Source organism: Mixophyes fleayi, chromosome 5 (genome assembly GCF_038048845.1).
Source record: "Mixophyes fleayi isolate aMixFle1 chromosome 5, aMixFle1.hap1, whole genome shotgun sequence".
In the NCBI taxonomy this organism is placed as follows: Eukaryota; Metazoa; Chordata; class Amphibia; order Anura; family Limnodynastidae; genus Mixophyes; species Mixophyes fleayi.
The window spans coordinates 265287367-265299571 of record NC_134406.1 but is presented as its reverse complement, the minus strand read 5'-3'; the positions used below and the strand labels follow the sequence as shown (position 1 = coordinate 265299571).

The window sequence follows — 12205 nt, the reverse complement described above, 5'->3', positions numbered from 1 at the left end:
CTGTAATATTAGACAGTGCTTGGCTGCTCTCCAACTCTTCCTATCCCCATAATATACATGGAGAATGCTGCGTGCACTACTGTTAGGTGCACACAGCTCTCGCTTCTCAAGCAGAGCCGTGTGTAGCGGGGGCAGGGTCCAGCCACAGGGCCGGATTAACCCGAGGTCTAACTGGGCTATAGCCCAGGGGCCTCGGGCATCCAGGGGGCCCTTCAAACTCCTCAGCAGCATTATTGATCGGTCGGGGGCGGGGGCGCCCCCGGCCCGATCAATGCTGCTGAGTACTGTCAGTGCAGTCCTCCGTCCCAGCGCGCTGTAGTCTGCTTACTGAGGATATCTCGCGAGAGTTCATGAACTCTCGCGAGATCTCCTCAGTAAGGAGCTTACAGCGCGCCGGGACGGAGGACTGCACTGACAGGTAAGCGCTTGGGGGGGTCCTTGCGGGGGGCGGCGAACGGCTTACATTGGGGGCCTCGCGGGGAATGGAGGGCCCCTTAGCCCAGGGGCCTCCATTCCCTTAATCCGGCCCTGTCTAGCCACCTCAATTATACAGTGCCCCAGGCTTGAAGGGCGGTTTCCGGGCACTAGAAAGAAACCCCCCTCGGTTTGCCTATGCCCTTTACAGCTTTGTGTGATGAACTTTTTCGGGTATCCAGTGCTGCTTGCGCTGCCCCTCCGGCTCCCTCTGAGACAGCGCAGTATAATATATATGAGGAAATGCACCAGTGCTGTGATATATACAGATATCAGGGGTCTCTGAGGAATTCTGTAATGTAAAAATCTTCTCTACGGCGCTTGGAACTCTGAGGTCTCTTCTCACATCCTTATATGTCTCTGTAGCGAGTTTTATTCCCTAGAAGGATTCCCAGGGTTAGGGCCACATTGTAAATGATGTCATCAAACAGGGAAACTGGGAGCACCTAATCCCACAATTTGCTGCCAGGGTGTGTGGGTCACATAGGTGGGGCAACAGCGTGCCAGCCCGGGACCCCAGCACAAAACGGGCCCCACAATCTAGAAAATGGCTTGCCCACCCTGCCAGGAAACGTTGGCTGCAAAGCATCATGGACTATGTGGACTGATATTGCTCTAGGCTGCGTTCACAAGACCAGCACAGAACCCCTGGGGAAAAAAACGATGACCGGGGGCCCCCATAAATCTTACTCCAGCCATAGTGGATGGTGCATTTTATTTGAGATTATCAACAATAAAAAAATTTTGGTCAGAACTATTTATGTAGTAGACATGATTACTATAGATGATCAGCAGCTTGGTTTTGCTTTGCTGTAGTTGACGTATATAGTTTATAAAGGTTTTCAAGGTTTAATGCTCCGGAAGCAGGGGCAAACGCAGGATTTGTAGAGGGGGGTTTCCACACCACGCCCCCAGTGGGCGTGACCAGCATGCATGGGGGCGTGGCTATAATATTAGACAGTGCTTGGTTGCTCTCCAACTCTTCCTATCCCTATAATATACATGGACAATGCTGCGTGGACTACTGTTAAGTCCACGCAGCTCTCACTCCAGTGCCCCAGGCTTGGAGGGGGGTTTCCAGGCACTAGAAAACCCCCTCGGTTTGCCTATGGGAAGTGAGAAATAACCAATAATTTCTAGATAATTTCTGAGTGTCTGGTTCAAAGCTTACTGATTTCTCAGCCCGTACACAGCAGCAAATATACAGTGTCCTATATACTGTAGATAAAATCTAGACTCAGTCAATCAGGAACTTGATCAAAGCCAGTCTAATAGACGTTGGGTGAAAACAAACTCGTCCTTAATTTAAAACCCAGCTTCCTTCACCTCCCACCGCCCCACAACCAATTTTTATGTTCTCATCTTTTCAAAATTAATCTCAATTTGGCTTTTTTTGGGGGAATACTTCAAGATTAAAACCTAACTACATTTTTTATTTTACGTTTTGTTTTTTACTTTAGAGAACAACTATTCTCTTATGTTTTATAATGAATTTCAGTTTATACCTCTCCCTACCACAATTTTGCATCCCTTCAAAATTTTGCACCCCCCCCCCCAAAAGCCTTGCACCCTAGGCTGCAGTCTAGCTAGCTTATTGGATAATCAGGCTCTGCTTGCGGGTTAAACTATATTATACTGTAATTACAACACTCTCTAAAGGTCCGGGAGCATAGTATAAACTTAAAGTGCACCTGTTACTAGCACATGGGGGACGCACTGAGTGTTAAATAGTCACCACAAGAATAACGCCTCCTGCTCAACATTCGAAGTGACACATTTCTAACTGATCTCTTATTGTCTTGGGTAGTGGTCTGTAATCGACACTGTGAAAACGGAGGTGAATGTGCGTCCCCCGATGTGTGCAAGTGCAAACCTGGCTGGAGTGGTCTCACCTGCGGCACAGGTACAGTGTGTGTCACCGCTCTGCGCTGTATAGACAAGCTGGCATCACTTTATGTCAGCAATAATAAATTACTGTTTGTTGGTGGTGGTGGTGTGGTGGGGGGGGGTATTGGATAGCACACTGGGTCTGAGTCATTGTGAACGCAACTGGCGTCTAAAAAAACCGCGCGTAACTTGTATGTACGTATACAAATCCGAGCAGATCTCAAGATGCGTTTCCATTTGAATCTGGGTATAAGTACACTGTGGTTACACGTTACTTGTTGTATGTAGACAGATAGAACACACTGCAGGATACACACATGCATGTTAAATGTGTCCCATTAGAATGCATGCCAAACAAATATTCTATAAAATAAATTAACAACTACTAATTCTAAAATCGGATATATATAAAACATATATGTTATAAATAAATTATAGATATGTATATTTTTTTAAATTTAAAGACATAAGTCAGGATGTTCTTAATATGTACTGTACATAAAATGCATTTTTATAGTTCCTATTACTTGCAAACACATGTTCTGGCATACATACGTGTAGTCATCACTATCAGTCAGCACTTACACCTAACGTGTAGCTGGTGCAAATGACGCGGCTAAAAGCAAATGAGTGCAAGATGCCCTGAACTTGAATCGGTCGCATCTGCGTTAGCGCCTTTACTACGTCCATACGCCAATTCCTCACCCTTTCCTCTCTTCAAGTCGTAGGCAGTCCTAAGTGGCATTTGCGTACAAACATGAATTGCATTCAGTTGCGTTCACTGGCGTAAGTCCTGTTCTGGCGCATGCCTTTCACGCAAGATGCGCCATGCAAATGGACTTACTTGCGAAGATGAATCAGGTCCGTCGTTATTAATTCTTTGTTTATGGGGGGGATTCAATTAACTGCAAAGTGTCTTAAAGACTTTCAGGAGACACTTTGTGGCGGAGATTTGGCAGAAATCTCCGCTCATCATTCCTCGCACCCCATAGAGGTGCAAGTTAAAATGATCGGAGATTTCTATTGAAATAACCGCAATGTGCGCAGCGCGATTACCGTGCGCCACATCGCCGCCAGTTGAATTCCCCTCTAAATGTGTCCAAGTAATTTTTTCAGTTTGATTTCTTTTCCTAGCGGTGTGCCAGCCCGTTTGCCTCAATGGTGGCATTTGTCTGAAGTCCAACGTCTGCCTCTGTCTCAACGGCTTCTTTGGTGCCCAGTGTCAGAATGGTGAGTTCCACGTTGTATTATATTATGTATAAAATATGTTGGGTAATGCGCTTGTCACTACTGAGAAAAACCACTGCTCAAAATGATTGCCTTTACAAACACGTTACATATTTGTATAAACATCTGTAGATAATATTTGTATAAATAATATCTAGTGATGCCATCAATTATGGTGGTGGTATTATTGTAACTTGTGTATTATTATAAGAAACAATCTACCTTGTCACTGGAGATTATAGGATCTATGGCGGCAGGGAGTGGTGACCGCATTACCCCAGTCCTCCACCGCTGTGAGATGGCGCATTTTGCATCATTACAGAGCAGTGAATAGGCCATGATCGTGGGATCATAGGGAACTCTTCCCCCACCCACTTCTAACACCATCCGGGAGCATTGTAGACTGTCTCAGAGCCCCAGGAGAACAGATTCCTGGAGTCTCCTGAATATTCCTGGAGAGTCAGCATATATGAATTTTATAAAGATGTATTTGTTTTCAACTGCAGTGGTGACAAACATTTTTTTGGGCTGAGCTGATTCATGACGATTCAGCTTATCTGGAGGACTCCCCAAATTTCAGGAGAGTAGTCAGGTATTCTGTGTTTAGGTGACAGATACGCTTTAAGTCTAGCAGCTAGTACATGAATGCAAAATAATTCACCGTACTGTATTGTTTTCCCCCAGCGGTTTGCAGTCCTCCCTGTAAGAATGGCGGTCTGTGCATGAGGAATAATATATGCAGCTGCCATGATGGATATGTGGGTAAAAGGTGTCAGACAAGTAAGTGGTAGCTCTCACCAGTGAAGAGATCCGGTGGCTGTCTCTGGCGGTACATGTACTGCGCAATCCTCCTATCACTATCGCAAATGAAAAAATCAGATCAATCTGCAAATAATTCTTTATATATACAACAGGTCTCCCAGTTCCACTGCGCACGCAGAAATTATTTTGCTACTTACACAAGAAGAAATATTACATCTGCTGTATTGTATTAAGTGAATGTGTTTTTCGCTATCAAAATAAAGGTTAACAAAGTTTTCTTGCGCTTGCAACCTGGTTGTGTAAATGTGTGTGGGTGTGTATGTGTGCCTGGCGTAAACCTGGTGTATATGATACACGTGCAGCATGTGTACCATATACATTATTTTTAAGAGCGTCTTTATTGAGCGTAAACTACACCGAGCATGGATCAATCAGGCAAAATTGTATCGAGCCACTCACTTTTTTAATAAGTCACCATAAGCAAACAATAAGGACTGAAGCTGATAGAGGATCGGTTGAAAGTTTATACCACGACAGCAAAGCTGTTGAAACAGTGTTTTTAAGAATTATATCCCCCAGTTGATAAGCATGTATACATTAAGTTGTCTCTAACAATTTTATTGTATTTACCAACATCTCCGATACTGAATTCATTTGGGGCCATAGACTTTAACCTACAGTAGAACTTTGCAGACAGAGAGCTGTTGTTTTTATTTTTACCGTGTTACAACTCTGCTAAACCGTTTTCAACTGTAAGGAAATTATATAAAGCCAGAACCTCTGTCTATCCCCTTCAGCAGTAGGGAGAGAGTGTCAGGACCATACTTGCCCATCTTCCCGGAATGTCTGAGAGACTCCCGAATTCCGGGGAGGTCTCCCAGGCTCCCGGGAGATCAGGCCAGTCTCCAGCATCCTGCTCGCTTCCTTTTGATGGGAGCCTGCATGACGTGACTCTCAGTTAATCATGTCATTTTGGCCCCACCTCCCACAGCAAAATGACGCTTTTGCATGATTGCATCACAGGGCTTAGGCAAAACAACGCAATTTGAGGCGCCCGCCCCCTTCTGTCCTTACACATCACCTGCCCTCTGTGATCTCCCGGAGGGAACGAGTAGAAAGTTGGCAAGTACGGTCAGGACCCTTCTATATATAGAGAATGGTGGGTGTGCTGGGGAGAGGTGATATAGTTACATTTATATTATAAGCTGAATGCTCCTCTACATGAACAACGTGACATCTAAATTCTGAACCTATTATTTGTTTTAGGTATTTGTGACCCAACATGTATGAACGGAGGGAAGTGTGTGGGACCCAATATTTGCTCGTGTCCATCGGGCTGGAAAGGGAATCAGTGCAACACACGTAAATGTTTTATTAGTTAACAATATGATCTTTAATAAATTGCAAATTGTAAATTCCATATCGTTAACTGTGTTTTAGTAATTTTATCTTTTCAGCAATAATAATGCTTTATTTTATGTATATTAAATAAAAGATAGGGTTTTATTTTTTATGTAATGTTTATTTTATGAAACGGAATTCTTGTGGGCACCTTTGTGAGCCCTAGGTTGGGTTCTAACACTGGGCATGGTTCAGGGCAAGTTCTGCTTCCTAAGTTCTGCAATATTGCTGTGTCCAGTGTAGAATCAGAACACGCACTGTGCATCTGCTCATTGTCCTTTGTGATCTGTAATTTATGTACACGGGGACTTTCTGTAACGTGGTAATAAGGGAGAGAGATAATATACAGGTGTAAAGTTTATTGCAGAGAACAGGACCTCCAGCTGTCTCCACAAGCTTACAATCTATTGGCATGCATGGTATATACAGTCTTTGGTAAATACATACCTCCCAACATGCAAGCCCACCCTCCGCGGGAAAGGGGGCGTGGCCACCTCACAACGGGGGCATTGTTAACGCCCCCAGAGGGTTTCCAAGTTAGGCTGCCCATTAACTGTCTCCATTCCGCAAACATGTCCCCGGCAATATAGAGCCCTAAATTTGGTACTGTCCCACTGAAATTGGGACATCTATGAAGTTATGGTAAATAGGTTTCAGAGTATACTGTTCTAGATAGAAGATAAGTAACTACGTATTAAAGTCAGGACTTTTAAACCTCCTGGCTGTTAGTCTGGGCAAATCAATTAATAATAATAATAATAATAATAATAACAGTGATAATAATTATTAATAATACATATACGGTGGCTAAGTGGTTAGCACTTCTGCCTCACAGCGCTGGGGTCATGAGTTCAATTCCCGACCATGGCCTTATCTGTGTGGAGTTCGTATGTTCTCCCCGTGATTGCATGGGTTTCCTCCGGGTGCTCCGGTTTCCTCCCACACTCCAAAAACCTATTGGTAGGTTAATTGGCTGCTAACAAAAAAAATTGACCCTAGTCTGTCTCTCTCTCTCTCTCTGTCTGTGTGTGTGTGTTAGGGAATTTAGACTGTAAGTTCCAATGGGGCAGGGACTGATGTCAGTGAGTTCTCTGTACAGCGTTGGGGAATCAGTGGCGCTATATAAATAAGTGGTGATGATGATGATGATGATGATGATATAAGCGTAGCTCAAGTACAATTCTGGATGTAGATGAAGATATTATCCCTGCCAGGAAACATATTTATTGCGGACACTCTACCCCTGGTGTAAGATACCAACTGATAATGATGAAGATTTTCTGAGAAGCGTCCAACACAGGATACTACATAAAATGTGTCTTTTTTCGGACTCCATTTACACCTACATTTTAAATTGCGCCCATCTCTACATAATGGCTCTTTATGTATAGACCTTGTGCCTAAACGGATCATAAACAACATACGTAACTGTTCACATTAATCTTACACAGTAGTTATTGTTGAAAGAACAAATATTTCTGTTCTGCACAGAGCAGAATTACATTGGATGTGAGTTTACTCCACAGACTGTGAGTCTATTCACTGTGTATATTTTGTTAATTAATTGCAGTTTTGCATTCCAACAGCGATCTGCCTCCAGAAATGTAGGAACGGGGGTGAGTGCATTGGACCTAACATGTGCCACTGCCCGGCGGACTGGGAAGGGGCTCAGTGCCAGACACGTAAGTGATACTTTGCTTTTTCGTACTTTTTGTTTCTGTTTATTTAAATAATGTCCTTGAAAAAATGTTTCTTTGTTTAATGTGTTTCCTTAATTATTGCAGCTGTCTGCAATTACAAGTGTTTATACGGAGGTCGATGTACGTTGCCTAATATCTGTTCCTGCCGCCCTGGATACGCCGGAGTAACGTGTAATCAGAGATCACAGGTAATAGGCGTCTTCTGAGATGAAGTGTGATATGAAAGAGTATTACTGTTGTGTCATGGGTGGGCTTTGTAAGAGAGAAAGATTTGCTGAATGAGACGCTGTTATCAAAATTGTAGTTTAAATGTATGTTTACACACAACCTTTACAAGGACACAGCTGACGGCTATTCTGTGGGGATAAAAGTTTGCAAACAAAAAATAAATCTTAAGTGTTTACCGTCTTATTGTTGGAGCTGCAGTGGGCTTTTATCATCCTATTGTTGGAGCTGCAGAGGCTTTTATTGTTGTATTGTTGGAGCTGCAGCAGTTTTTAATGTCATATTGTTGGAGCTGCAGCGGGCTTCTACTGTCATATTGTTGGTGCAGCAGCGGCTTTTTCTGTTGTATTGTTGGTGCTCCAGCGGCTTTTACTGTTTTATTGTTGGAGCTGCAGTGGATTTTACTGTCGTATTGTTAGAGCTGCAGCGGCTTTTACTGTCGTATTGTTGGAGCTGCAGCGGCTTTTACTGTCGTATTGTTGGAGCTGCAGCGGCTTTTACTGACGTATTGTTGGAACTGCAGCGGCTTTTACTGTCATATTGTTGGAGCTGCAGTGGGCTTTTATCATCCTAATATTGTAGCTGCAGCGGGCTTTTACTGTCATAATGTTGGAGCTGCAGAGGATTTTACTGCGGTATTGTTGGATCTGCAGTGGGCTTTTACTGTCATATTGTTAGTGCTGCAGCAGGCTTTTGTCTTATTGTTTGAGCTGCAGTGGGCTTTTACCTTCATATTGTTGGGGCTGCAGCGGTCTTTTACTGTCATATTATAAGAGGTGCAGCAGGCTTTTACCTTCATATTGTTGGTGCTGCAGCGGCTTTTACTGTCGTATTATTGTAGCTGCAGCGGGCTTTTACCATAATATTGTTGGGGCTGCAGCTGACTTTTACTGTCGTATTATTGTAGCTGCAGCGGGCTTTTACCATCTTATTGTTGGAGATGCAGCGGCTTTTACTGTCTTATTGTTGGAGCTGCAGCGGCTTTTACTGTCGTATTGGAGTTGCTGCGGGCTTTTACCGTCATATTGTTGGGGTTGCTGCGGCTTTTACCGTCATATTGTTGGGGTTGCTGCGGATTTTACTGTCATATTGTTGGGGTTGCTGCGGGCTTTTACCGTCTTATTGTTGGAGCTGCAGCGGCTTTTACTGTCGTATTGGAGTTGCTGCAGGCTTTTACCGTCATATTGTTGGGGTTGTTTCGGCTTTTACTGTCATATTGTTGGGGTTGCTGCGGCTTTTACCGTCATATTGTTGGGGTTGCTGCGGCTTTTACCGTCATATTGTTGGGGTTGCTGCGGCTTTTACTGTCATATTTTTGGAGCTGCAGCGGCTTTTACCGTCTTATTGTTGGAGCTGCAGCGGCTTTTACTGTCTTATTGTTGGAGCTGCAGCAGCTTTTACCGTCATATTGTTGGGGCTGCGTACCTAGACCTGTATTCAACTAGAAACGTTTCTTCAGATCTGCTTGTAGTTGAATACAGACCTGTGTATGCCCGAATTATATGCATATTTTTTTTTAAACGTGATTTACCTTTGTTTTGCATGCCTTAATGATTCAGGCCCAATAACTCAGACACTGTAATGCTGCGCACAAACAGTACTTGCATACTTTTATACTAATTTTATTGACAGATTTAGAAGGTAATTTAACATATAGTAACTTACCTTTGCCAAAAAATAATCCTGATTTATTTCTCTCTATTAAAGGGTGATGTTTGGTTGGCTGAAAAAGCTGCTGGGTTAGTCCCTTAAATTTCCGCCCTTTAAATTTCTTTCACAAACAAAATTGCAGAAAAGAAAAGCAGTGTGTAGGAGGGGCACTCCTTAGGCCACAACATAAATAAAACATATCATTTTATTAGGTATACATTAAAATTAACTGGTAGGACAAGAGCGAAATAATTAAAATGTAAAACACATAAGGACAAAACAGTGTTTAAGTGAGTTAAAATGCAAGATAGATTGCAATGCCTCTGCTACTATTAAATAATGCACCTTATTAAGTGCAAACAATAGCCAGCTATAATGAAAAGTAGGAGATGCCAATATAATGTAAGATAGGTTACGTGTATCTGAGAGTATGGCTGTTAGTGTCTGGCCATATAACCTAGCAGTAGTGGCATCGCCAAGCAATAGTATGTTAAAGATCTCCCCGTAAGAATAAACGGAGAGAGCTATGTTAGCAAATACCCGTGAGACGCGGGTCTAAACTACCCACAGTTGCCCTGCTGAGGTTGGAGTTAGAAATAGAACTGAGAGTACCGTGGTTGGTCAAAATCTCCCATAAATATTCCCATAGATAAAGGGTGCTCGCACCGATCAGCAACAATGCAACATGAAATGCGGACGGACGGGTATGGATTAACTCCCTGTGATCGCGGGTATATGTGAAATGCCCTGTCCGAATCTGAAGCTGGCCAGCGATCAGAGGGAGATTGCTGCTGGCTAGAAAAATTGAAGTAGCAGGGCAAAACGCCAACGCGCGTTTCGCTCTATGGCTTTCTCAAGGCTGCAGCGGGGAACAGACTGACAGCTCTTAAATAGTAAGTATAGTGGGCGTGTTGAGTGACGTAATCCTAAGTGGTACAATCAGAGTCAGAGGGTTGGATCATCCCTTGATTGACATGAGAGTCGGCCAATATAGAGAAAGTATCGTAGATTGCTAGGATTTGCATGTACATAATATAATTGATCTTCATAGATGTAAGCAAAACGTTCTCATGACTGAAGTTATTAAGGTCTCGTGGCCCTAAGGATACATTAGTGTTGTGTATCCAAATAGTCGATGTATACGCTATATCTGTAAGGAGTGGGCAGATAATTAATTACCTATGATAAGGAGACCTGTATTGCGCTCCCAGCCAGAAGATACATAGTCATAGATAGTGCTAGATTAAAGATGATATATTAGTAAATCCAATAATATCTAAAACGAGGCACAGTAAATAATTGATATATAAGGGAATAGGTGAAAACAAAATTCTTAACTAAGACGGTGTGTATAGAAAACTGTCCATTGATTGTCAAAAAATATATTACTATCATTCTTCCCATAGAATTTAATTTCATATAATGATATCCCTTATGATGAATGAAAAAACATTACTCCCTAGAAGGAGTAGTGTAACATGAGGTACAGTATTAATAAAATCTCCCTCAATAAGTATTGAGTTAAAGTAAAAACGGTTCTAATGATGTATAAGATAATGTTAATAAGGAATATTACCACTAGAGCTGGTAAAGTAAGGAGTTAATTATAAGAAGGCCATATAACTATTGTAGTCATTTAAACCCTTAGGGACCATACTCCCCATTAGGAAGATTTTTCTGGTTTCCTTTTTTAATAATTCTTTTTGGATATCACCGCCTCGTATTCCCATTTTGATTTTCTCCATGGCGTAGGCTTTAATAAATTTCGGATTGCTATTATGATGGAGCATCAAATGTTTAGCAACCGTGGTAAGAGTTTTGAAATTTCCTTGGTCCCTAACGCTGTTTTTAATATTGTATACATGTTCAGATATGCGTTTCTTAAGGGGCCGTGTCGTCATCCCAATATATATTTTAGGGCAGGGGCATGAAAGACAGTAAATGACCCCTGCAGAGTTGCAATTGAGGAAATCCTCTATTTGCTATGTTTTTTCCGAATTGATCTTGGTAAGTTTTAGTGGGGACCATGTATTGACACGTTTTACACGTGCCACATGTAAAGAAACCTTTCGGTCTCTACAGTAGTGATTTTCTTTTGTAAGTGACTATGAACCAATTTATCCTTCAGATTTCTGGCTCTTCTCCAACTGAAAGAGATAGTATTGTCAAGATTATTCTCTAGATCTCTATCAGTAAGCAATACGTGCCAGTGTTTTTGAAAAACAGTTTTAATTTCTTTCCATTGGTTACAAAAAGTGCCAACCATCCTGATCTTAGAATCTTTAGTTTCTAAGTTCCTTGAGGGGTATACAAGAGACTCCCTATTCCGTTTTGACACAGATTTTTTTAGCTTCACTTAGCATCTTATTGCTGTATCCTCTGTTTTTTAATCTTGTTGTAAGTTCACCTGCTCTATTCATGTATGTGGTAATGTCAGAACAATTTCGTTTAATTCTCAGATATTCACCTTTAGGAATTCCCTTAATAACAGGTGGGAAGTGTGCACTTTTTTTGTGTAAGATGGTATTGGTGGCGGTCTTTTTTCTAAACATATCTGTAGTTCGAGTTCCTTCATCAGTTTTTCGGATGGTTAAATCCAGAAAATTTATGGCAGATGAACTGATCTCTGATGTCAATTTGAGGTTTAGATCATTAGTGTTGAGAACAGTTGTGAAGGAGTGAAAAAGATTAGTATCTCCATCCCATAAAATCAGGATATCATCGATGTATCGTAGCCACATTATCACGTGGTTAGTAAACTTTTCATTCCTTTCAGTAAATACATGTTCCTGTTCCCACCAACCCAGGAATAAATTAGCGTAAGTTGGTGCACAAACCGTCCCCATTGCTGTCCCTCTAACTTGGAGGTAGTACCCCTC

At 42.2% G+C, this 12205-nt stretch overlaps 1 protein-coding gene across 1 annotated transcript in view; it reads left to right on the top strand.

The window, feature by feature from the left end:
- Nucleotides 1-12205, top strand: part of VWDE (von Willebrand factor D and EGF domains) — an 80340-nt gene that overhangs the window by 60785 nt on the left and 7350 nt on the right. Inside the window, exons 25-30 of the mRNA XM_075214044.1 lie at nt 2282-2377; nt 3496-3591; nt 4273-4368; nt 5617-5712; nt 7338-7433; nt 7536-7639. Of these exons, the coding sequence (XP_075070145.1) occupies nt 2282-2377; nt 3496-3591; nt 4273-4368; nt 5617-5712; nt 7338-7433; nt 7536-7639 (584 nt within the window). The remainder of the gene's footprint in view (nt 1-2281; nt 2378-3495; nt 3592-4272; nt 4369-5616; nt 5713-7337; nt 7434-7535; nt 7640-12205) is intronic.